Below are 27,448 nucleotides of genomic sequence, written 5' to 3' on the forward strand. Positions count from 1 at the left end.
CCCCTGCCCCTCCTGCCCCTCCTGCCCACTTGCCCCCTCCTGTTCACGCCATCCTCGGTCCTTACCCCCCCCCAGCTCCTGCCTCCAGGGGGACGGTGCCCTGCTCTCCCCACACCTCCCTGGGATGGCCACCTGGCCCCTCCCGCCCCCCTGCCCCTCCTGCCCACTTGCCCCTTCCTGGCCAAATGCCTCCCTGAGAGGTCCACCTGTCTCTTCTACTGCCCTTTCCTCTTCGCTCCATCCTTGGTGCTCCTGCCTCCAGGGGGACGGTGCCCTGCTCTCCCCACACCTCCCTGGGATGGCCCCCTGCCCCCCGGCCCCCCGCCCCCCGCCCCTCCTCTTCGCGCCATCCTTGGCCCCCCCCTGCCCTCCCCCCACGTCCCCGGGGCTCCCCGCCCGCCCCGCCCCAGCCCCCGGGGGGGCGCCCGCCCCCCCCCCCCCCCGCCGCCGGCCGCCGCGGCTCCCCGGCGGCGCCCCCCTCTCCGGCCTGCAGGGGGCGCGCGGCGCTGCCCGGCCGCCCGCTCCCTCCCCGCCCCCCTCGGCCGCCTGCTCCTCCCCCCTCCCTGAGCATCCTTGGGCTCGGGGTTGCCATGGGGACAAGGTGGGGGAGAGCCGGGGATGGCGCGCGCCTGGGCTCGCGCCGCCGCCGAGCGGGGCCGGGCGAGGAGGAGCGAGGGCGGGCGCAGCAGCAGCAGCGGCAGCGGCAGAGGCGGGAGCAGCCCGAGGAGCAGGCAGCGAGCGGGAGCGGGAGCGGGGGGCCGGCGGCGGCGGCGGCTCAGCCAGCCCCTCTGAGCCGGGCAGCTGACGCGCATGGCGGAGACAGCGGCGCCTACCGATGGAGCTAGAGGTGAGGCGCGCCCTCCCCTCGCCGCGGCCCCCCTCCTCCGCCTCCTCCCCTCCGCCTGCTCCTCCTCCCCCTCCCGCGCCCCGGCGCCCCTGCCCGCGCGCCGCCCCCCCCCGCTCCAGTTAAAAATCTTTAAAACTTTGCATATTAATAGCGGCGCTTTGCATAATCTGCGCCGCGCTTTATTGATTGCCGCGCGGGCTTCGTGCGGCCGCGCGGCCCCGCGGCGGAGAGCCGAGCCGGGCGCCGGGCCGGGAGCCGGGCTCCGCCGCCCCCCGGCCCAGCCCGCGCGCCCCGGCCGGCCGCCGCGGGGGGCCCGGGGCCCGAGAGGCGGGCGGGGCCGGGGGGCAGAAGAAAGAGGCGCCGGGGGGAGGGGGCATCGGGGGCCGCCCCCCCCCCCCGGCCGGGCCGGGCTGGACGCCGCCGAGCCCGGGCCGGACCGGAGAAGAAAGAGATGGGGCCCCGGCCCCGGGGGCCCCGCGCCCGACTGCCCCCCGGCGGGGGGGCCCCGAGACCCCGATTCCCGAGGAATCCCGGGGTGAGGGCGAGGAGCCGGGGGGGGACGCGGAGAGCGGGGGCTGGGGGCGCCCCGGAATGGAGGGGGTCCGGGGGGAGGATGCGGGGGGGTCCGGGCTGCTCCCCGGCGGACTGAGCCGAGCCCCGAGCCCCCGGCCGGCCGCTCCCGGCGCGGGGGCCCCCGGACTGAGTGGGCGCTTAATAAATGCGTTTGGAATCCGACTGGGGGGGAATGTGGGTTTTTTTTTTAAATGAGAATATCAGAGGAGATGGAGGGGGCCGTCTGCCGTTCCCAGAAATGTGTGTGTGCGTGTGTGTGTGTGTGTGTGCATGTGTGTGTGTGTGTGTGTGTGTGTGTGTGTGTGTCATGGCCATCTGTGAGGGGGTGCTGCCTTGAAACAGGCACCAAGTCCCGAGGTATGTGTGTGTTTGGGGGGGCGGCCGCTGCTTTCTGTTGAACAGGAATATTCATGAGGGGGGATGTGTGGGACTTTTCCCCCCTTTTACCTGATGGATGAAAAGTATGAGGATGGCAGGGGAGGTGGGGGCTGGGTGAGTGTGCACTCGGGCTGTTCAGGGGTGTAGGAGGGGGTAGCAAGGTGTACAAGGGGTCAGTCGGAGCATAATGAAGGTGTTCCGAGGGGGTGGAGGTGTGCGAGGAAAGCTTGGGATTTGTGTGACCAAGGGTGTGTGAGGGGGAATGTGGGGAAGGCGAGGGGCAGGTGGGGTGCGACGTGAAGCCAGGTGTGTGGGGGGTGCCAGGGAGTTAGCCAGGGAGTAGGGGGTATCTGAGCCGCGTGTGAAGGGACGTTCCCAGGCTCTTCGGGCTGCGTCTGCCTCATCTCAGGGGCATCATGAATGTGTGGACATGTGTGTGTATGGGGGGCATTATCCGAGTCGGACTCGGAAGCCCTTTTAGGTGTGTTTGCTGATAGAGGAAAGGAGGGGGTGGGGACTGGAAAGAATGAGATGGAGGGGACAGGAAGGGGAGTTGTGGTAGCTGTGGGGAAAAATACAGGTGAAGGGGGAAAGAAAGGTTTCTGGAATTTGGGAGCCAGAGCAGTCTTGGTGGGGGGGGGGGGGGGGCTACCTATTAATGGAGGTGGTGTCTGGGGGAGGGAGTCCCTTTGTCCAGAAGAAGAAGTGAAAAGTTCTTGGTCAGCCTGGCCAGGGCCTGGTCACATTCCCTCCCCGACGGTTCTCCTCCCTCCTCTGCCTTGAGATCATCCCTTCTCGATCCCTCTTTGTGTCACCCCTTTTTCTTTAGCTTCGTTCTTAGCTCCGCTTTCTTCTCCCCATCCCCTTTCCTCTCTTCCTTACTGTTCCCACCACCTCCAATCACTGCAGTTTCCCCTCCTCTCCCCTATTCTCCTTTCCTCTTCTTTCCTCTCCTCTCCTCCCCTCTTCTTCCTTCCCCTTCTCTCCCCTCCCTTCCCCCTCTTTCCCTATCTCTTCTTCCTTTTCCTCCTCCTCCTCCTCCTCCTTCTTCCTCTCTCTCTTTCTCTCTCTCTCTCTCTCTCTCTCTCTCTCTCTCTCTCTCTCTCTCTCTCTCTCTCTCTCTCTCTCTCTCTCTCTCTCCATACACACACCCAAATCTCTTTTTTCCTCATTATTTCAAGCTCTTTCCTTTCTATCACTCAGCCTCTGTCTCCCTATTCTCATTTCCTCAGACTTTTTGTCTCTGTCTCTCTGTGTCTCTTCTCTCTTTCTCCCTCTCCCCTCCCTCCTGATGGTTAATCTCTTCCCCTTTTATTCCCCCTCTTTCTTCTCTCCTCTTTTCTCCTGTTTCCTCTCCCTCTGACCCCCCACCCCCACCTCAAACCATCTTGTGAGGGTGATTGATAGATAAAGCCCATGACATTGCCCTAGCCCTTCTCTGAATGTGCCCCAGGCTCTGTCATGCCTGCCCTTTGGACTGTTGCCGCCCTGGGCCTTGGACAAGAGGGCATAGCCCAAGACCCCACTTCCTTTGGGTAAGGACCACTTGCTCGGATCCTTTCCCTGGGGCATTTGTCTGATATTTATGGGAACTAGCTCATCCCCAATGAGAAACCAAGCTAGCCAGAAGGGGTTCCAGGAAAAAGCACCGGTTCCTCTTTAAACCAAGGCCAGGTGGCCTAAGAGAACACAGATTACAGAGGGGGTTCACATATACGGTATGAATTCAGGGTTTGGGGGATGAGGGGGCCATGAAGTTGCTCATTCTCTTCCAGAAGATGGGCTGGGCCACAGGGGTACAGGGAAAAGGGGATTCCCAGATACAGAGAAATCAGTTTAGGATTATGGGGCAGTGGCTGTGTCCTACTGGGGGTTTACAAATGAATTCTGCATCCCTTTCTAGAGGCTAAGATGAACCACAGGGGTCTGGGGCTATTCCCAGTCTGAATCTTAGTTGGGATGTGAGGAAATAAGGGGGTGGAGGCTCCCACTTAGGCATCAGTAGGGAAATGATCTCAGGGATTTGAGGCCAGAAGATTCACATACAAGTCGGCTTGTCACCCTTCAGCCGCTATGGCAGGCTTTGGGGTCATGGCGAAGAGAGAGAGATTCAAGAAGGGGTTCTTAGTCATATGGACTTAACCCTATCAAGAGCCTGGGGGGGGGGTGCTGATTCAAATGCAGGGCAGGCAGATATGCTAATGGGGTTCCGGGGGAAAGTTAGCTATCTCCAGGGGGCAAGTGGGTTAATTTGGAAAGAGCCAGCTAAGAGGCATTGTAAAGAGAGCTGTTATCTGGGGCCACTGAGCCTGTGTCAGCCAGCTCGGCTGGCTCCTCCAAAGGGACCCAGCTTTAATCCAAGGGTCTGCAGAGCCTTCCTCTCCAGAGGAAATGACTGGGTGTCCTGAGAAAGACCCAGTATTTGTGTAGGGATCACAGTACCCATCGGAAGACCTGTGAGTCTGAGGCCAGGATTCTAGGAGGCTCAGGAGAGTGGGTAGTGTGTGTGTGTGGTGGGGGATGAGAGGTGGGTCAGGAGGGGGGGAGGCTGCTGGCGGCTGTTGGTAGTTATAAACCAAGATCTCTGTTCTGTGGGCATGACGGGTCCAAGGGCAGGTTTTTCCACTGTGTTTGTGTGAAAGGAATGACGGGTATAGAGGAGGGACTTGGTGTATCTCTCTGAATGTGTGTGTATGTTTGAGAGACATACACAGACACAACATGTACTGCACACATGACTGCTTTTGAATCTCTGACAACCGATGAGTGTGTGTATCCTGTGTGTGTGTGTGTGTGTGTGTGTGTGTGTGTGTGTGTGTGTGTACATCTGTGTGTCTGGGTTGGGATTCTGGACATCTGGGCTGCATCTAAGGCTGAGTTTCCCCGAGAGCAAGTAAAAGAGGTGGACATACATGTGCCAGGCCTGCAAAAGTCACACATGTGCTTAATTTGGATCTGTGGACCCAGTGTATGTTCCCGTGTGTCCATGAGTGTGCCACACAAAGGTGTATTCCAAGCCCTTGGGCAGATGTAGCATCCTGCACAATTCTGGGGACTGCTGGTATACCCCAACTTCCCCCTGGTTCCCTGTTTCTGATGTGAAGAGAGATGCCTCTACTTTTGTTGACTCTCATGATATCTGCCCACACCAGTCCCCCTCTCTATCTCCTTTGTAAAATGTGGGAGATTCCCACCAAGCCTTGTTCTCAGGGGCACAATGAGAGCTGCCCAATCATCCTTTCCCATGGCTGCACCATCAAAATACAACAGGGCTTTGGAACTTCATTCCTGTGTGACCTTCCATCCAAGTTTTCTCCCAGCTCTCCCATTCCCTGATCTAAGGACCCTCCCATCTCTGCCATTCCCTGTTCTAAGATCCCTCTCAGCTCTCCCATTCCCTGATCTAAGGACCCTCCCAGCTCTCCCATTCCCTGATCTTAAGGTCCCTCTCAGCTCTGCCTTTCCCTGATCTGAGGTCCTTCCCGACTCTGCCATTCCCTGTTCTGAGACTCCTCAAAGTTCTACCATTCCCTGTTCTAAGGTCCTTTCCAGCTCTGCCTTTCCTTGATCTAAGATGTCTCCTATCTCTGACATTCTAAGTTTTGTGTTCTAATAATAGCTATAATATTATTGTTCTATGTTCTAAAGGCCCTTTCCAATTTGATGTTCTAGAATTCTCTGATGTTCAATGATTCTACAGGCCCTGCTTCAGGTCTGTCTTCTTCCCTGCTCTGCCTAGCCACCTTCTTTCCCCTGGGCTCGCTTTCAAAAGCCTTTCATCTCTATCCCATCTACTCTGTTTCTCGCCTGGCCCTGGAAGTAAGAGTGGGTGAGGACTTTTCTTCCAATTGTATAAATGGAGGAAAGTTGACTAAACCCCTGGCAGGGGCTTGTCCAATACCACATGGTTAGTTACTACAGCAATCTCAAGGCCAGTGAGAACCAGATTGAACCTGGATCCTTGCAATCTTCTGCCTTTTCCCCTCATCATCCAGGAAGGTGTGAGCTCCAGCTCCCCCTTAGCCAGCCAGCCACCTGCCCAAGACTTCACTCATGACTGGCACTAGCATATCTCTCTCTACTTGCCAAGAGATAACTTCCTTTAATTGTTTCCTGAGTTTATGTGCTCACAGAATCATGGGATTTAGTTACATTGCATCTCATTTGATCCAACCCCTCTGCTCAACTTGGGATCTCAGTTGAGATGGCTGAGGTCCAAAGCTAGGGGATTAATTTGTAGGTAGTCTTAAGCTGAATGGGAAGGGGAGAGGTTAGGCCTGGCTAGAAGTGTCCCTTATTTCTTCTACCTTCAAAATTTGGGGCCAGGGTTGGAGTACTTCTCTCCCATGTGACACCCTGTCCTCTCATCATCACCTCCACACTGATTCTATACTATCAGACACCAAGTCGAAAGGGAAACAGACCAGTGGGCCTGGTAAGGAACCCTAGGCTCAGGGCACTTTGACTTGTTCCCCACACCCCTACTTGACTAGGTCTATACCCCAGAATGTTTTAGAGTAAGGCAGAAAGAAGGAATCTTCTCTCCTTTGCCTCTCCAGCGCTTGTGTAGCCTTCTTATAGGGTAGGGGAGGCTGGTTTAATAAGACTATCCATTCCTCTTCTTTTGGGTTGAGGTTTCATTACAAATGGCCAAGATGTCTGTTGGTGCAGAAGTGCACCAGAACATTACGTCCACAGCCAGGAGATGAGGGCCTATCTAAGTAATATATATCTACTTCCCCCAGCAGAGCTGTTTCTCTTTTCTTTCTTTGTGTCTCTTGTCTCCTGGCTTCTTGGTTCTTTCTCTTCCTTCTCCCTCTTTTTCATATATCTCTGTTTGTCTCTCTATAGCCCTCTGTCTCCTGTTTCTTTCTTCCCTGTATTTCTCATTTTCTTCTCCCACTACCTCTCATCTCTTTCAGCTTCTGGTTCTATCTCTCTGTGCAATATGATTCATTAGAGAGAAGCTGGGCCTGGGGTTCAGTCTTGGGAGGTCCCTCTTCCTGCTTCAGGGTGAGGGAAGGGGTCAGAAGTGCCAGCCTTCATTTCCTACATATCTGGGTTACAGATTAATACAAGTGGGAGTAGAGAATAGTTCAGGCTGACCTAGGTCTGAGATTCCTCGGTGTGAGGGCAAGCCAGAGTTTTCTTTTATGCCTACCTTCAGGCCAACCCCCTAATATTCTCATTCAGCAGTCCTATCTGACAGAAAGTCCTTGCCTAAGTTGCCACAGGCCTCTGACTATTAGGACAACCTTCCTAAAGGAAGTTGCACTAGATCTGGGACTTTGGGATTTGGGTCAATTAAGAGAAAGGTGCTTGGGGGCAGAGATAGGCCCAGAAAAATTCAGGGAATTGGGAGGCTAGCTAGAAATGGACCATAGAGACCTCAAATGCTAGGGTGAAGAGTTTGGACTAAACCTGATGGTCAAGAGAGAGATATTATAGACTCTATATGGAATAAATAGACTCTGGTGGGCCTAGAGACCAGAGATTTGGGTTTGAATCCCAGCTTGGTCACTTGCTTCCTGGATGTCATTTCCCCCCACTGACCTTACTGTCTCAGTTTCCTTATTTGTAATATAAAGGTCCTTTCTCTGTCAATAAAGGACCTCATGGGATGGTTTCTAAGGTCCCCTTTACCCTGATATCCCACCATTTTAAACCCGTCTTCCATGTGCACTTGTGTTTGGAGTCAGAAGACTCAAAGTTATGTATTGGATCAATGTTTTCCTCTCTCAGGATCTGCCTTTCCTTTCCTGTACAATTAGGGATGGGACTAAGTAGTCTCTTAAGATCCTTTTGAAAGGTAGTGTGGTATAGTGGAGAGAATGTTGGACTTGTAAAGTCAGGAAGACTCCAACAGATTTAAGCTGAAGGTCAGAGTCATTTTTTTCAAGTGGAAGGAACGGGACTGGGTATGGAGCTCTTCAAGGAGAACAGGTCTCTTTCCCACCTGGGACCTTTCTTTTAAATCCTTCCTCATGCTACCTGTAAGACCCTGGGCCTGTTCCTCAATTTCCTTGTATGTAAAATGAGGAAGTTGTACATGTGCTGTCTAAGGTCCCTGCTAAAATCTAGGAGCCTATGATCCTTTCCATCTTTGGTCTATGTTCCAAAAAGCATCTCAATTTTTTGGTTCTGTGATCTGTGTGCTAAGGACCCTTCTAGCTTTTTGATCTTAAATTAAGTCTTCTGTTGAAACACAGGTGGACACATATGGATAGGAGTCAAAAGACTAACTCTTACACTGCTCTGCACCTGTCCACTCCATGAGGATAGAAATCACAAAGGAAGGAGTGACCCACCAACTCCTGGATGCCAGAATTATTAGAACAGGGGTCAGCAAACTAAGGGATAGATTTGACTGTTATCTGTTTTTATATGGTTTAAATAAATAAATAAATGTTTTTTGTTGTATCTTAAATAAAGTTTTATTGTATTTTAAAATTTAAAAAACATTTTAAACTCATGGGCTTCAGGCTGGACTTGTCCTGTTGACCATAGGATGCCAACTCTTGTAAAAGAGTCTATTTACTCCATAGAGAAGAGTTCTGATTGGCCTGCATCTGAGAATCTCCCCCCCCCAAAAAAAGCCAGTGCTTTTCTGTCCCAGGTAGGCTTACTATATTGTATGGCAGAGATCTGATGGAGGAGCTCTTATCCACTCCAAACCCTTGCCTGGGACCTATGCCCACCAAAGAGACCTGTGTAGTAATGCCCAGGAGGCTTTGCTACATCCACAGCCATGGGGAGAATAGGAGAAGAAACCTTAGGCTCTCCTCTGAGAATTGGGAGACCATGGCAGCTACCCTTCCCAATAGCTCATCACAGACTTAGGATCCCTTTCTCTTCCCACAAACAGATACTTCAGTCAGAGGGAAATCTAGGTTTATCACTGTCAGGGACCTTAAGAAAGGAATACATATTCATGCTCACACATACATAGACACAAACTCACATTCATGTATACCCAGACAGAGGCTTTGACCACTATAGTCTGCATGGCTGTGAAAACACTCAAGTACATACATGTATATATTCATGTTATACACAGGTCACACTTGTCCATACAGACAGACACATAAACCCCTTTCTAGGCCACCTTAACACACAAAGGCCTAGTGGAACTCACACTCTGTATTCTTTGACCTGCATACTGAGCCCCCTTCCCCTACTGGTCCGAGAAGTTGCCCTGAATCCTGGTGGGTCCTGGGCTAAGGTGACGGACTGGTTTAGGTCTGCCCCCCAGGTGGGGCTGGAGGTATCCAAAAGCAGCCCTCCATCTTCCCTGCTGCCTGAGACGAGGCAGGTTGGCAGCTGGGGTGGGGAAGGGAGAAGGAGGAGGCAGGCCCTCTGTGTGTGTATGTGGTTTGTATGTTGTATTATATTGAGACGAAGTACAACCATGGGCCTGGTGCTTTCTGATGTCTGTGTGCTCTGTGTGTGTTTGTATGTTGTATTGAGACTATGTACAATTATGAGCCTGGTGCTCTGATGTCTGGGTAGCTTTCTTTCTTTGTGTATGTGTGTGTGTGTGTGTGTGTGTGTGTATGTGTATGTGTATGAGAGAGAGCTTTGTGTGTGTGTTATAATATTGAGACTATTATATTTTGTGTGTATGTGTGTATTATATTGAGACTATGTACATTTATGGGCCTGGTGCTTGCTGGTGTCTATGTAGCTACTTTTTTTTCTGTGTCTGTGTATGTGTTATATGTCTGTGTACCTGTGTGTCTGTGTGTCTGTGTGTCTGTGTGTGTAGGATTTGTTCTGTGTTTCTCTGAACATGTCCAGTTTCAGTGGCAGATCTATATAGAACACATGTATGTGTGTGTGTGTGTGTGTGTGTGTGTGTGTGTGTGTGTGTCCCTGGCATCCCTGGATCTTTCCATGTGTGTCTGTGTGTCAGTGAACATGTCCGGTGGGGGCAGTTGGCCCAGGGTCACCTAGATTTTTAGTGTGTCCAGGCTTGGCTTGGGGCCTGCAGACGTCGGCACATCTGGGAGTCTGGGAGGCAGAGCCTTTGTGCGTCCGTCCATCGTTAAGTCGGTGCCTGGGGGGAGGGGGGAGCGTGTTCAGAAGGATGGTTGAATGCTTGTCCACCACAGGGCCTCTGTCTGAATGTGTATGTTGTGATGGAGGGGAGTCAGGGAGTGGTATTTTTCTGGGGTTCTTTCTGCCTGGATCTCCCCATGTCTCTGGAGCTTGACACATGGGTCCAGTAGCATTTAGGGGCTGGGTGACTCCCTGTCTTTACATGCAAACCTACATTTTTGACAGGGATCTATAGGGTTTATTCCCGCCTGCCTTCTCATCTTTATTGGTGTCTCTGCATCTGTTCACTGATCTCTGAGCCTTTCATGATATTTTGGTTTTTAAAAGCCGACTCCAGGTCTTTGGGGGGGGGGGGAGTGAGGGGAGTCTCCCTAGCTATTAGTATATCTCTTTATCTGTTGATCCCCTTTCCCTATTTAGACTGGTTCTGAGTCATTTAGGGTGTTGATGTGTCTTTCAGGGATCCCTTCGGCTTCTGTATCACTCAGGGGTCTTTCTATATTTTAGGGTGTCTGAGTCTTTGTTTCTGTGTTTTTAGGGGGGCTGTACATCTTTCTCCTCATCTTTACACTTTTCAGGGTAGTGCTATGAATTTCCATCAGTCTCCCCACCTTTCTGCCTCACTCCTCATCTCATGGGGGCCTCTGCATTGTTGGGGGGGTGTTTCTCAGTATCCCGGGCTGTCTTCATCCTTTCGGGCTCTTCTGTTTACTGTCTCACAGCTGCTGGGCTGTCTCAGAATTCCCATTTATGGTGGGGGGGGGCTTTTGTCAGATGCAGGTAAATGAGGGGACTTGCTTTGTGTTCCCCCAAGAAGGGCCTGGATGGTGTCTACCTCCCCCACCCTGCAGCCCACCCCCTTCCCTCTTCCTCCTCCTCCTTCCCCCATGACCTCTGCTGCCTGCCAGCCCAGAATACATATTTATCAGAGTCCACAGGGGCTGCCCTTCCCCCACTGCTCCCCTCAGGGCCCAGGCTGCCCGGCTGCGGAGAAATTAACCCTATGACACAGGAGGACGGCTGATACCCGCCCTGCCCGCTGTGACACGCGCAGATACACACGTGTGGGAACCCAGCCTGGATGGGGGCCCTCAGCCTCCCTGGCACCCACCTACCCTCCGAGAAGGAGGCCCACTAACTCTCAGAAGCCAACACCCCCCCCTGCCCCCGGGAAAATGGGCCATGCAGACATGGACACAATAGCATGACGTGGGCTGCTTTACCCATGAAAGAGAACATGAATCACACATGTGATGGAACACCCAGGAGGTGTGGTGGATCACACAGAGACATACACATATGTGATACCCAGAGAGGCATGCATGTGAATGATACCCACAATGGGTCACATACAATCAGACACAGGTGACGAGACACAGAGAAAATGACTTCTGATGGAGTACAGAGAAATATGGACCCATCGGGGAAGATTCCAGAATTCAGACACATGGAGGAATACATGGAAATGCACATGTATTGTGGGATGTATAATAACACATATATTGTGGACCGCATGGAAACGTGGCCCCAAAAATATGCTAGAAGGGCTAGTGCTGGCCTTGTTCCCGCAATTGCTTCCCTCTGTTCCCCTCCACCATCCCCTAACCTGTTGCTTGATCCAAGGCCCCAGGGACAGGGAGGCGGCAGCCCAGACCTTCCTCTCCAGCCAGTGGAGCTGAGAGGAGCCCGCTGGGGACCTGGCTGGTCAAGGAGGGCCTCTGGGAGCTGGGGGTATGGTGGCCAGGCCTTGAAGGGCAGGGGGATGGGGGGGAAACTGAAAAGTCCTCCTCTAAGATCCCCAGGGAGGACCCTCTGCCTCCAAGAGCCACCCCTGGCTTAGCCTGGCCGGCGGAGTCTCCCTCTCTTGTCTGAGTTGCGGGCTCCTTCTCCAGCCCGCTTATCGATAGGTTAAGTGGTAGGGTCAGGGTTATTGACCATCCGATTAGGAGCTTGTCAGATCAATTCCCCTTTCGTCTCCTCCTTCTCCTCTCTTCCCTCCTCCCTGCCGCCCGCCCTCTCCTGGCTTGGTCAGGGAGCTCCCGGTAACTGGTATCTTTAGCAAAGGCCCCTGGTTCCTTTTCTCCTTCCCCCTACTCCTCCCATCATAGTGGGGGCCAGGTCCTGGGTCTGTCCCACCCTCCATCCCTGCCTCCCTCCCTTACCCTCTTCCTGAGATAAAATCGCAGAATATCACACTCCAGACTGCATTGTTACATGGAGGTCCAGAGAGGGGAAGGGACTTACCTAAGGTCACACAGTAAGATGCTCAGGATAGGAACCTAGGTCTGGGGCCGGCTGGACCAAGCCTCTGCTGGTCCCCCAGACACTACCCGGAGCTGCTTCACACACCTGGGGAGATGCCAGGTGCAGGGGCAACTCTTTCCTGGCCTTTACAAGGGGCCCAGCCAGACTGGCCTTTCTTTAGGCTTCAGTTTCCCTCCTTTCAGCTCCAGCCTCCAAAACATGGATGTTCCATGTTCTTCTGCCCTCATCCTGTTGCCTAATTGTGTGTCCCACGTTTCCATCTTTTCATCTATGTGGGAGTCCCATAGAATAGGTCCAGAATCAGTGAATGGAACTGGCACCAAACATTCCTCCTGTCCCTCTTTGGGCCAGCTTCACCCTCTGTAAGACAATGGACTAGTCTAGTGTCTTACATGCTGACAGTCCCTGTTCTAAGGTCCCTTCCACCTCTGACTCTATCAGTTTTGAGAAGGACCCTCCCAGCCTTGACATCCCCAGTTCTAAGGACCCTTCCACCTCTGACAGTTCATGTTCTAAGACCTATCTAAGCTCTGATATTCTCTGTTCTAAACTGCCTTTCCAGCCCTGATACCCCCTGTTCTAAGACCCTTCCAGTTCTGACATCTCCTGTTCTAAGGGCCCTCTCCCCCACTCTGACATCTCTTGTTCTAAGAACCCTCTCCCCAACCCTGGCATCCTCTGTTCAAAGGAGTCTCTCAACTCTGACATCCTCTGTTCTAAGATCCTCCCAGCTCTGACATCCCCTGATCTAAGGTCCCTCCCAGCCCTGACATCCCTATTCTAAGGACCCTCTCCCTAGCCTTGACATCTTCTGTTCTAAGGTCCCTCCCAGCTCTGACATCCCCTGATCTAAGGACCCTTCAGCTCTGACATCCCCTGATCTAAGGACCCTCTCAGCTCTGACATTCCCTGTTCTAAGGTCCCTCTGGCTGTGACATCCCCTGTTCTGAGACCCTACTGAGCTCTGACATCCCCTGATCTAGGGGCCTTCTCAGCTCTGACATTCCCTGTTCTAAGGTCCCTCTGGCTGTGACATCCCCTGTTCTGAGACCCTACCCAGCTCTGGCATCCCCTGTTCTGAGACCCTACCCAGCTCTGGCATCCCCTGTTCTGAGACCCTACCCAGCTCTGGCATCCCCTGTTCTGAGACCCTACCCAGCTCTGACATCCCCTGTTCTGAGACCCTACCCAGCTCTGGCATCCCCTGTTCTGAGACCCTACCCAGCTCTGGCATCCCCTGTTCTGAGACCCTACCCAGCTCTGGCATCCCCTGTTCTGAGACCCTACCCAGCTCTGGCATCCCCTGTTCTGAGACCCTACCCAGCTCTGGCATCCCCTGTTCTGAGACCCTACCCAGCTCTGGCATCCCCTGTTCTGAGACCCTACCCAGCTCTGGCATCCCCTGTTCTGAGACCCTACCCAGCTCTGGCATCCCCTGTTCTGAGACCCTACCCAGCTCTGGCATCCCCTGTTCTGAGACCCTACCCAGCTCTGACATCCCCTGTTCTGAGACCCTACCCAGCTCTGGCATCCCCTGTTCTGAGACCCTACCCAGCTCTGGCATCCCCTGTTCTGAGACCCTACCCAGCTCTGGCATCCCCTGTTCTGAGACCCTACCCAGCTCTGGCATCCCCTGTTCTGAGACCCTACCCAGCTCTGGCATCCCCTGTTCTGAGACCCTACCCAGCTCTGGCATCCCCTGTTCTGAGACCCTATCCAGCTCTGGCATCCCCTGTTCTGAGACCCTACCCAGCTCTGGCATCCCCTGCTCTAAGGGCCCTCCAGCTCTGACCTTCTCTGTTCTCTGTTCTGTGTTGTATGTTCTGGCATTTTGTGGCTGGTGGCTTGCTGTGTGGCTTCAGGGAAGTCTCTGTGCCTCTCTGGGCCTCAGTTTCCCCGCCTTGGTACCAGAAGGGTCTTGGACTTGAGGCCTGCGAGCTGGGGAATCCCCAGCCCCCCCTGCTCCCCCCAGCTGCCGTCACTTACAGCAGTATTGACGGCCCGCGGTGTCTGGCCGTGTTCTACACTCCGCGCGGCTAATTGTTTTGACTGGGAATTGGCAAGGCGATTAAACGCCATCGATTTCCCCCCGCGCGCTGCATCGATTTTTAAATTTCCTATTGATCCCGGCCCTAAATCTCCTTAACCAAGACCTCACAGCGCAGATGACAAGCCCTGATTAGCTCCCCCGCCCCTTGAGAGAGTGTGGGGGGGGGGGGAGACAAGCCCATGTTCCCCTTTTGCTCCCCCCCCCCAACCACTCAACCCCAGGTGGGGGATCCCACCAAACTAGCTTGGAAAAAAAATAGATTCAGAGACTCTTCCTTTCCCCTTCAAGTCCCTACTCTCTGGTTTTGGTGCTTGGGGATCATCAAGGCCCATCATTTAACAGAGAGGGAAACTGAGGCTCAGTAAAGGGAGGAAAAGAAAGAAGTGGATGGTCTAGGGGGCCCTGGGAGTTAAATCCAGAACAAGCCTAGGGACCAAGGTCTCCTGGCTCCCTGGCTCCCATCAGAGACTATTAGAATTAGGGAAATCTTGAGTCCAAGCCCCTCTTTTGGTAGAGAGGGGAGGTTCCTCTGCTTTTGACCATTGGGGTGACTTTGAACAAGTTAGTCATCTCTCTAGGCCTTGGTTTCCTCAGCTGGAAAAGAGGGGGAGTGGACAGAAGGCTCTGAAGCCCTCTCTGAAAGCCCACACTGTGCCAGAGTTCCCCAGAAGGCCAAACACAGACCCAGGATTGGCATTGGGCTTCCTGCTCTCCTGCAGCCTAAACTTGTTCTGCCCCTTACCTGCAGTCCTAAGAGACAGAAGGCTACTGAGCTATCATCTGCCCAACCCTGCCATGGCACAAAACAGGAAACTGAGGCTTGGGATGGGAAAGGGATTTCCATCAGGTCATATGGCAAAACCCTTTTCATTCTGGGCCTCAGTTTAAGAATCAAAGTGATATAGTGGACATTGGGATTGGCATCAGAAGACCTGGGTTCAAATCTTTGGACAGTTACTTGCTTCATGACCCTCGGGCAAGACACTTAAATTGTCTGACCTTCAATTTCCCCCCAGTCTACCAGCCCTGCTTTGGTTTTCTCTGGGAAGATTAGAACATAAGCCTTTTGAGGGCAGGCTTGTCCCTGTATCACCAGCACCTTCCTCACATCGGGCCTGGCATGCTGTAGCTTCTTAGTGTGTGCTTGGTTTTTGGTTTTTTGTTTGCAAGGCAATGGAGTTAAGTGGCTTGCCCAAGGCCACACAGCTAGGTCATTATTAAGTGTTTGAGGTCAGATTTGCACTCAGGTACTCCTGACTCCAGGGCCAGTGCTCTATCTGCTGTGCCACCTAGCCGCCCAGTGTGTGCTTGTTAAATGAATGAGTGAGAGAATGAAGGATTGGAGGAATGAATGAAAGCCCTAGCCCTGGGACACACTGGCGAATGCTTCTGATTTGGTCCCTGTCTTGCTGTGTGACCTTGGGGATATCTCTCACCCTCTCTGGACCAACAAGGTGTTGGATTGGTGTGATTATAGGCCCTAACATTATACGTTCCAAGACCTTTCTGACCTTGTAGGAGCCCTTCTGTGCCTGAGAAATCCTCCAGGACAGGGATGAGGGTCCTTGTAGCTCCTCCCCCTTATCCCCCAGCAGGGTTCTAGAAGGGGTGTGAGAGAGACACCAGAGGGAAGATTGTTGGCTCGAAGTGACTTTTCCTCTTTCTCCCTCTCTTCCCTTCCCCAACTAAAGGTTCTCGACTGGACTGGGTTGGTGGACTGAATGAGCTAACCCCACTGCTGCTGCTGCTGCTGCCCAAGAGGTAAGGACTGAGTCTGACTGAACAAGATCCAGGGTCTGAGGGAGGGAGGAAGAGGAGGTTCACCAGGGGTTCCTGTCTTATTGAATTAGGGAAAAACACCAGGCAGGGGGCCTCAGTGGATCAAAAATCCCATATGAGCCTGCCATGGGAAAGAGTTAGCCAACAGAATCTGGAGCATGTGGACAGAAGCAACGGGTCTAGCTAGAATGAGACTGGCAATGCTTCCACTGTCCTCAAGCTCTGGCTTGACCACAATGTGGGGGTCTGAGCTCAATTCTGGGCTGTCCCAGCTTAGAACACTAGAGCATCTAGAGGTGGGCAACCCGAATGGCGAGGGACCCTGAGATCATGCCATCAGAGACCCTCTTAAAGGAACTGGGGGGGGGGAGGGGTTTAGCCTGGAAAAGGGAAGACTGGGGGTAGGGAAGGACAAGGCTTTCTTTGTCCCAGAGCTTAGAATTAGGAACAGTGGGCAGAAATCTCAGCAAGGTTGTTTTGACCAAATATGAGGGAACATCTCAATACTCACAGTTGGCCAAAAATAGAGCTGCTCCTTTTTGAGGTAATGACTTTCCTGCCACCGAGATCATCAAATTGACTTTGGACATCCAAAGGAATCCAGGATTTAGTGTGAGAAGGATCTTTAGAGATGATCTCATCCAATGCCCTCCTTTTACAGATGGGGAAACTGAGGCCTGGTTGAGTGGGTGGAGGACTGGTTGCCGGGTATGTCAGAATGGAGGTATCTTCATGAATGAATTGAATGTGATGACCATTGAGGCTGTGCCCAACTCTCCCAAATTCTGCAACACTATGAATGTGTCCCAAGGTCAGATATCCAATATAATAAAATTAGGATTCGAACCCAGGTCCTCAGACCTGTGCTGTTTTCACTGCCCTACACTGCCATTCATGAGGGACTGGAATATCAGGGTTGCTCTGATATCTGGAGAAATCAGGAAATTCTGCCATGACTGAACATGTTTGGAAACAGTGGGTTTGGCTATGAAGGGTTCTGTTCTAAGAGTCGGGAAATCTGGGCCTCAAACTCCAGGAAAATCTCCCCTTTTCCTCCTGGGTGTATTCTCTGGACGTTTGCTTCTTCCTGGGTAATATGGTAAGAATTTAAGTTTCTCTCACAAGATTCTCACGAGGCCCAAATAATAATTGTTGTTGTTCAGTTGGTTCAGTTGTGACCACCTTTTTATGATTCCATTGGGCTTTTCTTGGTAGAGAGACTGGAGTAGTTTATCATTTCCTTCTCCAGCTCATTTTACAGATGAGGAAACTGAGGCAAACAGGGTGAAGTGATTTGTCCAAGGTCACACAGCTAGGGAGTGTCTGAGGCCAGATTTGAACTCAGGAAAATGAGTCTTCCTGTCTCCAGACCTGATGCCCTAGGTAATGAGGCACTTACCTGGCTGCCCTGCCAAATAATGGTAATGGATGAGAAAGGGGAGCAGTATGGACTCTATGAACTGGATTGTGAGTCATGGTGACCTTTGTCTATGGTCAAACTGTACAGGACTGTGTAAATGTCAGAGAACTTTGGGAACAGCAATTATAAAATCGAAAAAGCTTTGTAAACCATTCACTGCTCCGTAAAAGTGCAGAGAACTTTGTATGTTAGAAAGCTCTGAATGTTTTGTAAACCACTGAGGAAGGGCTTTGCAAACTGTAAAGTGCTTTGTGAACTGTAGGGGGGTTGTAAATACAAGGTGCTTTGCAAACAGTAAGGGCGTTCTAGTTTTTTGTAAATCTTTGAGGGATTTGTAAACTGATGCAACTTTCTTGAAGAAACTGAGTATAAAGATGGGATTAAAACCCTGGATAGGTTTTAAGATTAGGAAAGGGTTCAAGTCAGGGAGGAGAGGTGGTAGATAGAAGGACATATTGCTGTCAGTGTACATGGTGTGGACATCAACCACTCAGTGATGCTGACCTGGCAACAAACAGACCAGAATTTATTCACCAAAATGAGTGTTGATCTTAATGTCACCCTCTCCTTTGGGAGGCTACAGTTTGGTGCAGAAGAGATCTGTGGAAGTCAGAGCTCTGGGTTCCAGGCCCACTTTTGACCTTGACTTGCTCTGTGGCTTTACACAAATTTCATCCTTCCCTCCCTCCCTCCCTCCTTCCTTCCTTCCTTCCTTCCTTCCTTCCTTCCTTCCTTCCTTCCTTCCTTCCTTCCTTCCTTCCTCCCTCCCTCCCTCCCTCCCTCCTCCCTTCCTTCCTTCATCCCTTCCTTTCTTCCTTCCTTTCTTCCCTCCCTCCTTCCTTCCTTCCTTCCTTCCTCCCTTCCCTCCCTCCCTCCCTCCCTCCCTCCCTTCCTTCCTTCCTTCCTTCCTTCCTTCCTTCCTTCCTTCCTTCCTTCCTCCCTCCCTCCCTCCCTCCCTTCCCTCCCTCCTTCCTTCTTTCCTTCCTCCCTTCCTTCCCTCTCTCTTTCTCTCTGGACCTTGGTTGCTTCTCATTTAAAAGGAGGTCTGGATTGCATTATTTTGTCTATTCTAGTTCTGACATACATGTTCTGCATTCCCAAGTCTTCAAGCTCCGACATCCAGCATTCTAAAGGTTCTGATGTCCTCCTTTCTAAGGTTCCTCCAAGTTTTACCCACTCTTCTAGGCCTGACATTCCCTGTTCTAAGACACCTCCCCACTCCAGCTTTGACATTCTCTGTATAAGTTCCTCCTCAGCTCTGACATTCCCTGTTCTAAGGTGCCTCTCAACTTTGATGTTCCATATCCTAAGACTCCATCCCAACTCTGATATTCTTTATACAAGGTCCTTCTCAGCTCTGATAGTCCATGTTTCAAGGTCCCTCCCTGCTCTGACCTTCTAGGTTCTATGTTCTAAGGGTCCTTCCTTCTTCCCAGAACATACATGTTAGAACAGGAATGAACTAGATCGACCATGTAGCCAACCACTTTTGTTCTAGGATCCCTCCCAGTTCCTGCATTCTATAGTCTAAGACTCTAGGTTTGAGGTCCCTCCCAGTTCTGCAATTCTGTGTTCTAAGGACCCTCCCTGCTCCAACATTCTATGTTCTGTGTTCTAAGGTCCCCCTGCTCTGACATTCTATGTTCTGTGTTCTAAGGTCCCCCTGCTCTGACATTCTATGTTCTATGTTCTAAGCTCCCTCTCTGTTCTGACATTCTATGTTCTGTGTTCTGATCTCCCCCCAGCTCTGACATTCTATGTTGTGTTTTAGAGTCCCTCTCTGCTCTGACATTCCATGTTCCATGTTCTAAAGACCCTCCCTCCCAGAACATGCATGTCAAAACTGGAATAAATCAGACAGACCATGTAGCCAACCACATATGTTCCAAGTTCCTCCTAGCTCTGACATTCTCTGGTCTAAGGTCTCTCTCTCGCTGACATTTCTTCATCTAAGGACTCTTCTGCTTCTGACATTTTGTGTTCTAAAGGTCTTCCCAGGCCCAGAAGTTGTGCTTTGTGTTCTAGGAACCCCACCCCTTTAGTCTATGGGATTTGGCACCTGGGCCCATCCCTTTAGGTCTCTTCAGTGGATCCACATCTTAGTCTTGGGAGGGTAAGTTTTGTTTTTGGAGAGGACCACCATCGTGCTGGGCTGAGGCAGGAAGAGATGAACAGGTCTAATTTATTAGTCATGAGATAGGAGTTCCTTACATGGGTTGAGGTCGTGTCCTCCAAGATTGACTCCCAGCCATGGAACAGCAGAGCACCAGAGCTGGAGGGGCCTTCCCTGATGTGAGGAACTCTTCATGGAGCCAGGATTTACAGAAATACCGATTAGGCCACAGATGGGAAAGGAAGACGAGACAAGCAGAGCGCGGCGGCGTGCCCCATTCTTGATTCTCATCCAGGCATGTTTATTGAGATGCTCTTAGGGCTGTGGTTCTGAAATACAGATGTGGAGTGTGGCCCACAGCTGGGATGCTCAGGGCTGGCAGTGGGTCTGATTCATGCTGGGGATGGAATTGGGGACATGAAGGCTTTGGATTATAGCCATGGCAGATGGTGATTACAGATGTGCGATTTGACTTTTGTGTCCTATCTGGGCTTTGACTGGGTTGGAGGGGGAGAGTTGGGGGTGAGGTGGGAAGGGAAGCCTTCCAGATGTGGGCTTTCCTTTAATGGATGTGGGAAGGGAGCTCCAGATGTTGGTCAAAAACATACAGATTCTGGAGGCAGGAGGTTGCAACTGTGATGGCAAGGATGTAGAAGAGAAGTGGATTGGGTGAAGGGCTTGGGCGGGGGTCTTCTTAAAAATAGCTGAGGATCCAGTAGGCTTCCTGCTAGGACCTTTCATCCAGCACCAGGAGAAGTACTGGAGGGAGGTAGATGTGGATGGCTGGGTTTCAGCTGTGAGTGGTCCGGAGAAGGTGTGGCTTTCTTCCTGACAAGCTCACCAGGGACTCCTGGCCCACCAACCAATCACTGGAGGGGGCTGCCGAGGGACAGGTTCCATCTCCCCATCTCCAGAGAGCTTGCTTGATTGGGAAATCAGGGATCCCCAAATCTTACCTCATGGCCCGGACCCTAGTAGAATGGGACTCTCTCTCCTACTGACTCAACTCACCTTGGGCTCCTGTCTTTCTATCTCTTTCCTTCTGTCTTCCATAGTATAGTGGGAAGTGCTGAGTGTGAGACCTGGATTTGAATCCTAGCCCTGCTTTTTAGAGAACTGTGAGACCTTGGCCAAGCCTCAGTTTCCTCACCGGCAAAGCCAAGGTGTCAAACTAAGTGGCTCTGAGGAGCCTCATAGCTCTCAGTTTCTCCTCTGGTTCCCTGAACCTCTATCAGATGTCATTTTCCTTCCACCTGCATGTTTTTTCTCTCTTGGACTCTCTCAGTCCCTCTCCCAGGTGTGTGTGTGTGTGTGTGTGTGTGTATGTCCTACCAGGAGAGACTGAGGATTGTTGGGGAGGAGAGGACAAGGGTTCACAACACTGGAATCAGAGGCTTTCGGGAGTCTTGGAAGAGGTGATGGAAGAGAGTGGAAGAGGGAAGGAGAGAGACAGAGAAAAGTGGGGAGGCAAAGGGTGGGACAAGAGAGAAAGAAATATGGTGAAAGAGAAGAAAGCAGAGGAACAGAGTCATAAGGAAATGGTGAGAGACAAAGAGAAAGAGAGTTACACGGAGATGGAGAGACAGAGAAACAGTGGCAGAAAGAGAAACAGTGACAAAGAGATGGAGATGGAGAGAGAGACAGAGAGACAGACAGTGAGGAGAGAGACTCAGAGAAGCAGACAGGACATTCAAAATCAGAGGAGAGGCAGAGTCAGAGAGCAAATCAGTGAGAGACAAGATCAGAGATGAAGCAGAGAGAGATAGAAAGCAGAGACTGTCAACTAGAGAGAGTTACAGAAAGAGAAAGACGACAGAATCTGAGAGAAAGTCAGAGATTAAAGAGAAGACTGAAAGAAACAAAATCAGAGACAATCAGAGACAGTGAGAGATAAAAACAGAGACTTAGGAAGAAGACAGACACAGAGAGATACAGACAAGCAGAGAGAGAGACCTGTTGGAAAGACAGAGGAAAGGAGAGGAAGATAGGGACAGGCTCAGAGACAGTGTTGGTAAGAGACAGAAAGACAAGGAGAAAGAGAGCAACATCCAGAGAGATTCTCAGAGACAGGGAGAGAGACAAGGAGGAGAATCCGAGTCAGAAAATCACACAGAGAGCCAGCCAGAGGGAAAGACTCCACGGAGATGGGGCATGACCAGAGAAAGGGGAAGACCGGAGCAGGAGGAGAAGGGGCCTGGGGGTGGGGGGTAGCCCTGTCTGAGTTTGGTTCTTGCCCCTGGTGCTGCTGTCTGGGTGAGTCCTAAGAAGGCTCCTCTCTTTCTGGGGTGAGTGTGTGGAGTGCTATGGGGTTCTATGGGGGCATGAAAGAGAGACCTTATGTTGCTTTGTGAGTCATGAACCACCGCAAAGAATCTCTTTCCTGCCCCCTCCTCAGTCCCAGGATGGCCTTCCCTCTCTTGTTCTAGCTGGTCCCTCCATTTCCCACTAGCCCCCACCCCAGACTACCTTCTTGGAGTGACTAGAATACCTGGACCCCCAGGGTTCCGGGAAGGGGCTCCGACCTCTTAGGCCTTTGCCTCAGACACTCGAGGGGAAAGGTGTAATAGTCCCTGACACATAAGGCTCTCACTCTTGCCCCCACCTCCTGTGTCTACATCTGCCCTGCCTCCCAGGTCTTGGCTTCTCTGGGATGGAAAGCTTTCTCTGTCTCTGTCTCTGGTCCTGATCAGGCTTGACTCTTCCCTCTCTCCCTTGATTGCTTCCTTCCTCTGAATATGTCTCATTCCATCTTTCCCTTAGGAGAGATGCTCCCCTCCCCCTACTCCTTCACTGTCCCTCTTTTTCTGCCCATTGGGTCTCTTTCTTCTCTCCCCCTTTTCCTCTTCCTTTTCCTCCAGCCTCTCCATCTTCCAACTTAACGTGTGTCTGTCTTCCTCACTTCTCTCTCTCTCTCTCTCTCTCTCTCTCTCTCTCTCTCTCTCTCTCTCTCTCTCTGTGTGTGTGTGTGTCTTTCCATCTCTTTTTCTGTCTCTCTTTTTCTCTCTTCCTTGTTCCATTGTTCCTTTCTCTTCTCTGTGTCCCTTCATTTTTCTCATCTTCTGCCATGTCTCTGTCTCTGTCTCCTTCTGTCTCTGGCTCCCTCTCAATCTCTCTGTATTTCCCTCTTTCTTCAACCCCCCACCCGTTCCCCTTGTCTCTCTGTGTCTCTCCCTGTGTCTCACACCCACCTCGGAAATAATTGCTTTTGTCTGGGCTGGACTGGACTCGTGCTGCTGGGGGGGGAGGGAAGAGGAGGGGGAGCGGGGGGCTCTGGGGGGGTTGGGAGGGACGGATGGAGGTCGCTTGGTGAATTTGCTCAGACATTTGTCTGGGCAGAGGGGATGTTCATGTGCTGAGTGTACTGAGGCTGTCTAGGAGTGTGTCCACACACATGTGTTTCTGCATGTGTGAATGTTCATGAATGTGCAAGGCATGACCAGGGCAATCCCTGAGAGTCCCTTCAGAATCTCAGGGCTGTGTGTGTGGGGGGGGGTTCACACCTATTCTACCCCCACTGTCACTCAGACATACACAGAAACACACATGGACACCAGGATGCACACAGAAATGAATGGAAAACTACACACGATCACCACAGCCTAGTCATGAACCCGTGTGTCTTAACCATCCAGAACTAGAGAGAGGCACACATGGCTCCTGAGGCTCACACGGAGCCACCTCCCCCCCACACACACCTTGAGTCCTTGAGAGACATATATGGAAACACACACATGATTTATAACATATACATAGCACATGGAAACACGTGTGGTTAGTGAAGACACTGAAGAACACGTGTCACCCAGCATGTGAACACACTACATATAAACACAGATAGCCAGAACACCCCAGTCACCGACTCACACCAGCTCACACCCACGCTCGCCCTCATCCACACTGCAGACAGACCCCGGGGCTGCAGCCCTCCCTCTCTCCCTTCCCCCACCAAGGACATAGCTGCTAGGGCACACACACACACACACACACACACACACACACACACACACACACACACACAACAACTCACAACCCCAGAAGAACCCCACAGTAGGGCAGAGACACAGAGATACCAGACAGACAGACAGACAGACACACACACACACACACACACACACACACAGACAGACAACATCAGGAGGTTGGGTGGGGCAGGGATCAGTCCTTCAGCCTAAGGCTAGGTTCTCGGTCCCAGTCTCCCCCCAAGAATATCCTCCATCACATGTTTTCTCTCTTTCTCTCTCTCTCCCTCTCCCTCTCTCTCTCTTTCTCTCTCCTCCCCCCCACCCCGACCTCTTCCCCACCCAACCCCAGGTTTCTTTTCTCAGAGGTCTCTTGTTTTCTCTTCCCCCTCTCCACCCACCTCATGTTCTCTCTGCTTCTCTATCTCTGCCACCCCCTTCTCACCCTCCATTCAGGTTTATCTCTCTTCCTAAGATCTCTGCTCAGGGGCTCTACCCTAGTCCCCCAACCCCTGGGGAGTGCCCTCATCTCAAATCAGGGGGCCAGGCCTAGGCCACACTCACCAGCTCCTCCTGGCTGGGAGACCCCTGAGGTCCCTTGTGTCCATCCAAGGACCCAGCCCCAGCCCCAGCCTGGGGTGGAGGGGTCCTGTCTGGGAGAGGGGGCTGGTATCGGGGAGCCGGTGAGCGGAGCCCAAGATGCAGAGAAAGGCAGCCAGAGGCAGGGGCTTTATAAACCGGCCGTATTGATCCACCATGTCACAGCCCCGGTCGATAGCAGAGCTGGGAGAGAGAGAGAGAGAGAGAGAGAGAGAGAGAGAGAGAGAGAGAGCAAGAGAGTGGGAGAGAGAGAGAGAGAGAGAGAGAGAGAGAGAGAGAGAGAGAGAGAGAGAGAGAGAACAAGAGAGAAGGAGAGACAGAGACAGAAATGTAGAGAGAAATGTATACAAGGAGTTCCAAAGTGGGGGAGAGACAGAGAGAGGGATAGAGAGAAAGTATGAGAGAGAATAGAGACATGGAGAGAAGAATGAGATAGAGAAAAGACACAAAGGAAGTTAGAGAGGAAAGCATAGAGAGAGATAAACAAGAGACAGAGATTTAAAGAGAGACAGATGAAGAGAGACATAGATAGAGCAAGATAGACAAAGAGATAGAGAGAAAGAACAACTCATTTTATTTATACACCTGTGTGTATGTGTCTTTCTGTCTGTCTGTCTATCTATCCACCTACACATATATCTGAAGAGAGATAAAGAGAAACAGAGACAGTCAGAGAGACAAAAGAAGAGATAACAGAAGAGACAAAGGAAAAAAACGCGCATGTGTGTGTGTGTGTGTGTGTGTGTGTGTGTGTGTGTGTATGGAGAGATAGACACAGAGAGGAAGAGACTGACAGAGAGATAGACAAAGAAATACAGACAAAGAGGAAAATACATATATCAAGAGAGGAATAGAGAGAAAGAGAGAGGGAGAGTTAGAGGAAAAGAGAAAAGAGCCAGAGAGAGCCAGAAAGAGAAAGAGATAAAAAGGAAGAGAGAGAGGAAGAGACAGAGAGGGGAAGAGAAAGAGAAGGGAGGGTCAGACAGAGAGACAGAGACAGGCACAAAGAGAGAAGAGACAGAGAAAGAAAAAGACAGGAAGAGAGACAAATGAGAGAAAGAGAATGAGAGAGAGCCAGAGCCAGATACAGAGACAGAGAGAGAGATAGAGAGAGAGAGAGAGAGAGAGAGAGAGAGAGAGAGAGAGAGAGAGAGACTGAGGAAAGACCAACAGACTCAAAGAGGCAGATGAAGAGACAGAAGTCAAGAGAAATGGAATGATGCAAGAAAGACCAAAAACAGAAAATGGAGAGGAAAGGAAAGAGCAGGGAAGACTTGGGGGGGAAGGCCTCTCACCCCCTTTTTGTGTAGACTCCATCATCATAGCATGCCCTTCCCCTAGCTTTCACATGAAACTCTCACTTTCTCCATCCTTCTTTGCACAGGATTTAGGGGAAAGTGTTCTAGGGTTTCTCTTCTGTCCCTTTGTTGTGAAAATGGACAGGGGACAAAATCTTGAGAATGTCCCTGTGAGGGCAACTGAGGCAAGACCCGGCCCTGTTAGGCCATCCTGTTCTGGGTCTTGGATGGCACAGAATCTCCATAGACTGGGAGCCAGGAGAGACCTTAGAGGTCAGATGGTTTTCAAGGGCCTCATTTTACATGCAAAGAAACCGAGGCTCAGTGAGGAAAGGCTGTGAGTGCTAAAGGTACCTCCCAGAATGTCAAGGTCTCTTATTAGAAGCCAAGAGAGGGCAGATGACTAGACTAAGACCACACAATCAGGATGATAGTTGGTTCCTGGCCTCCTCCCTCCACTCCCTGTTAGTTTCCATTTCAAGAGCTCTGTTTTTTCCTCCTGCTCTTCCTATTTCACTGTCAGCATCTCTCTCTTCCTCTTGTCTCTCAAGTTCTGCTTTTCCTCCTTCTCTCTGGGGATCTGGGCTCCACTGAGTCACAGTCCTGTCAGAGAATGGGAAACATCTCAGTTTGGTCTGATGTCTAGCTGGGGGTCATTCCATTAATCAGGAGTAGGGGTGATCTTGAGGACCTACCCCCTACTCCTAGTAGGAGAGGCGGAGTCTGAGAGCCTCTTGGGTTGGCCTGGGGCTGGGGTTATCCATGGTGGACTGCCTTTCCTCTTATCTAGAGTTTGGCCTTTTGCCTCCTCATAGAAGGCTGACCAAGCTGGGGTGATGATACTTAGAGAAGACATGGCGAGTCCTTACAAGGACACCTTTTTTCTGGCTTTTCTCAGGTTCCTCCTGGTTTTTGAGGAGAAAGGAAACAGGGAATGGCTTCAGCCTATCTCCATCTCTGGCCTAGCTTCAATGTCAGTCCAACCCAGGCCTCCCCCAAGCCCCGTCCCAGCCCCCAGCCTCAGCTCCCTTTGTTTCTAGAGGAGGAGGGGATTTGCCAGTGGAGGGGCCTCATCGTGACCCCCGACCCCTCTCCCCCTCCCACCTCCCCCCGGGGCTCAGGGGGGTGGGCCCACGAACTCCTTGCCTGGGTCCCCTGAGGCCTGCTAGCCCAGTGACGTGATGGACAGCTCTGACCATCGGCCAAATGGCCCAGGGAGTGAGCCAGGGGCTGGGGAGGGGGAGGGGAGACGACTCTGAACGGCTAAACCAGGGGGGACGTAGGGGTGTGTGGTGGGGGCAGAGTGAGGGCTGGGGTTAGCTTGAGGGAGCAAAAGAGAGTGTTTGGGGACATGACTGTGGGGTTAGCAGGAGGCTGAGGGGACCATCTGCTTGAAGGGCTAGAGGGAGTGAGCAGAGGGTTTAGGTGAAAACTGTGGGGAAAGCATGGAATGGATTGGAGAGAGACTAGGAAAACTAAAAGAGATAGGGTGAATTCTGAGCTGAGCAGAGATTTGGGGAGACCCTCTGGTGGGGGAGTTTGTGGAAGCAGATTATGAGACAGGACTATTTCAAGGGAACAGTACTGGGATGGGCAGAGATTTGGGGAGACCCTTTGATGGGGGAATTTGAAGTAGAGATGAGAAAGGATTATTTCAAGGGAACAATTCAGGGATGGGCAGAGATTTGGGGAGACCCTCTGGTGGGGAAGTTTGTGGAAACAGCTAAGAGAAAGGATTATTTCAAGGGGACAGTTATGGGATGGGCAGGAATTTAGGGAGACCCTCTGGTGGGGGAGGTTGTGGAAGCAGAGATTAGAGAAATGACTATTTCAAGGGAACAGTTCTGGGATGGGCAGAGATTTGGGGAGACCCTTTGATGGGGGAATTTGCAGAAGTAGAGATAAGAGAAAGGATTATTTCAAGGGGACAGTTCTGGGATGGGCAGAGATTTAGGGAGACCCTCTGGTGAGGGAGTTTGTGGAAGCAGATTATGAGACAGGACTATTTCAAGGGAATAGTACTGGGATGGGCAGAGATTTGGGGAGACCCTTTGATGGGGGAATTTGTGGAAGTGGAGATAAGAGAAAGGACTATTTCAAGGGAACAA

The 27,448-nt window shown here is 51.8% G+C and overlaps 1 protein-coding gene across 5 annotated transcripts in view; it reads left to right on the top strand.

Annotated features, from left to right (window-relative positions):
• The first annotated feature begins 640 nt into the window (after window positions 1-640).
• POU2F2 (POU class 2 homeobox 2) overlaps window positions 641-27,448 on the top strand; it is a 64,988-nt gene continuing 38,180 nt past the window's right edge. Inside the window, exons 1-2 of one of the 5 annotated variants that reach the window (XM_074219394.1) lie at window positions 641-847; window positions 15,863-15,932. In XM_074219394.1, coding sequence (XP_074075495.1) covers window positions 811-847; window positions 15,863-15,932 — 107 coding nt within the window. In that variant the 5' untranslated portion in view covers window positions 641-810. The remainder of the gene's footprint in view (window positions 848-15,862; window positions 15,933-27,448) is intronic. The other 4 variants (XM_074219400.1, XM_074219399.1, XM_074219401.1 and 1 more) reach the window with 4 other exon arrangements.

The sequence above is a fragment of the Macrotis lagotis genome, chromosome 1, assembly GCF_037893015.1.
Source record: "Macrotis lagotis isolate mMagLag1 chromosome 1, bilby.v1.9.chrom.fasta, whole genome shotgun sequence".
Classification (NCBI taxonomy): Eukaryota; Metazoa; Chordata; class Mammalia; order Peramelemorphia; family Peramelidae; genus Macrotis; species Macrotis lagotis.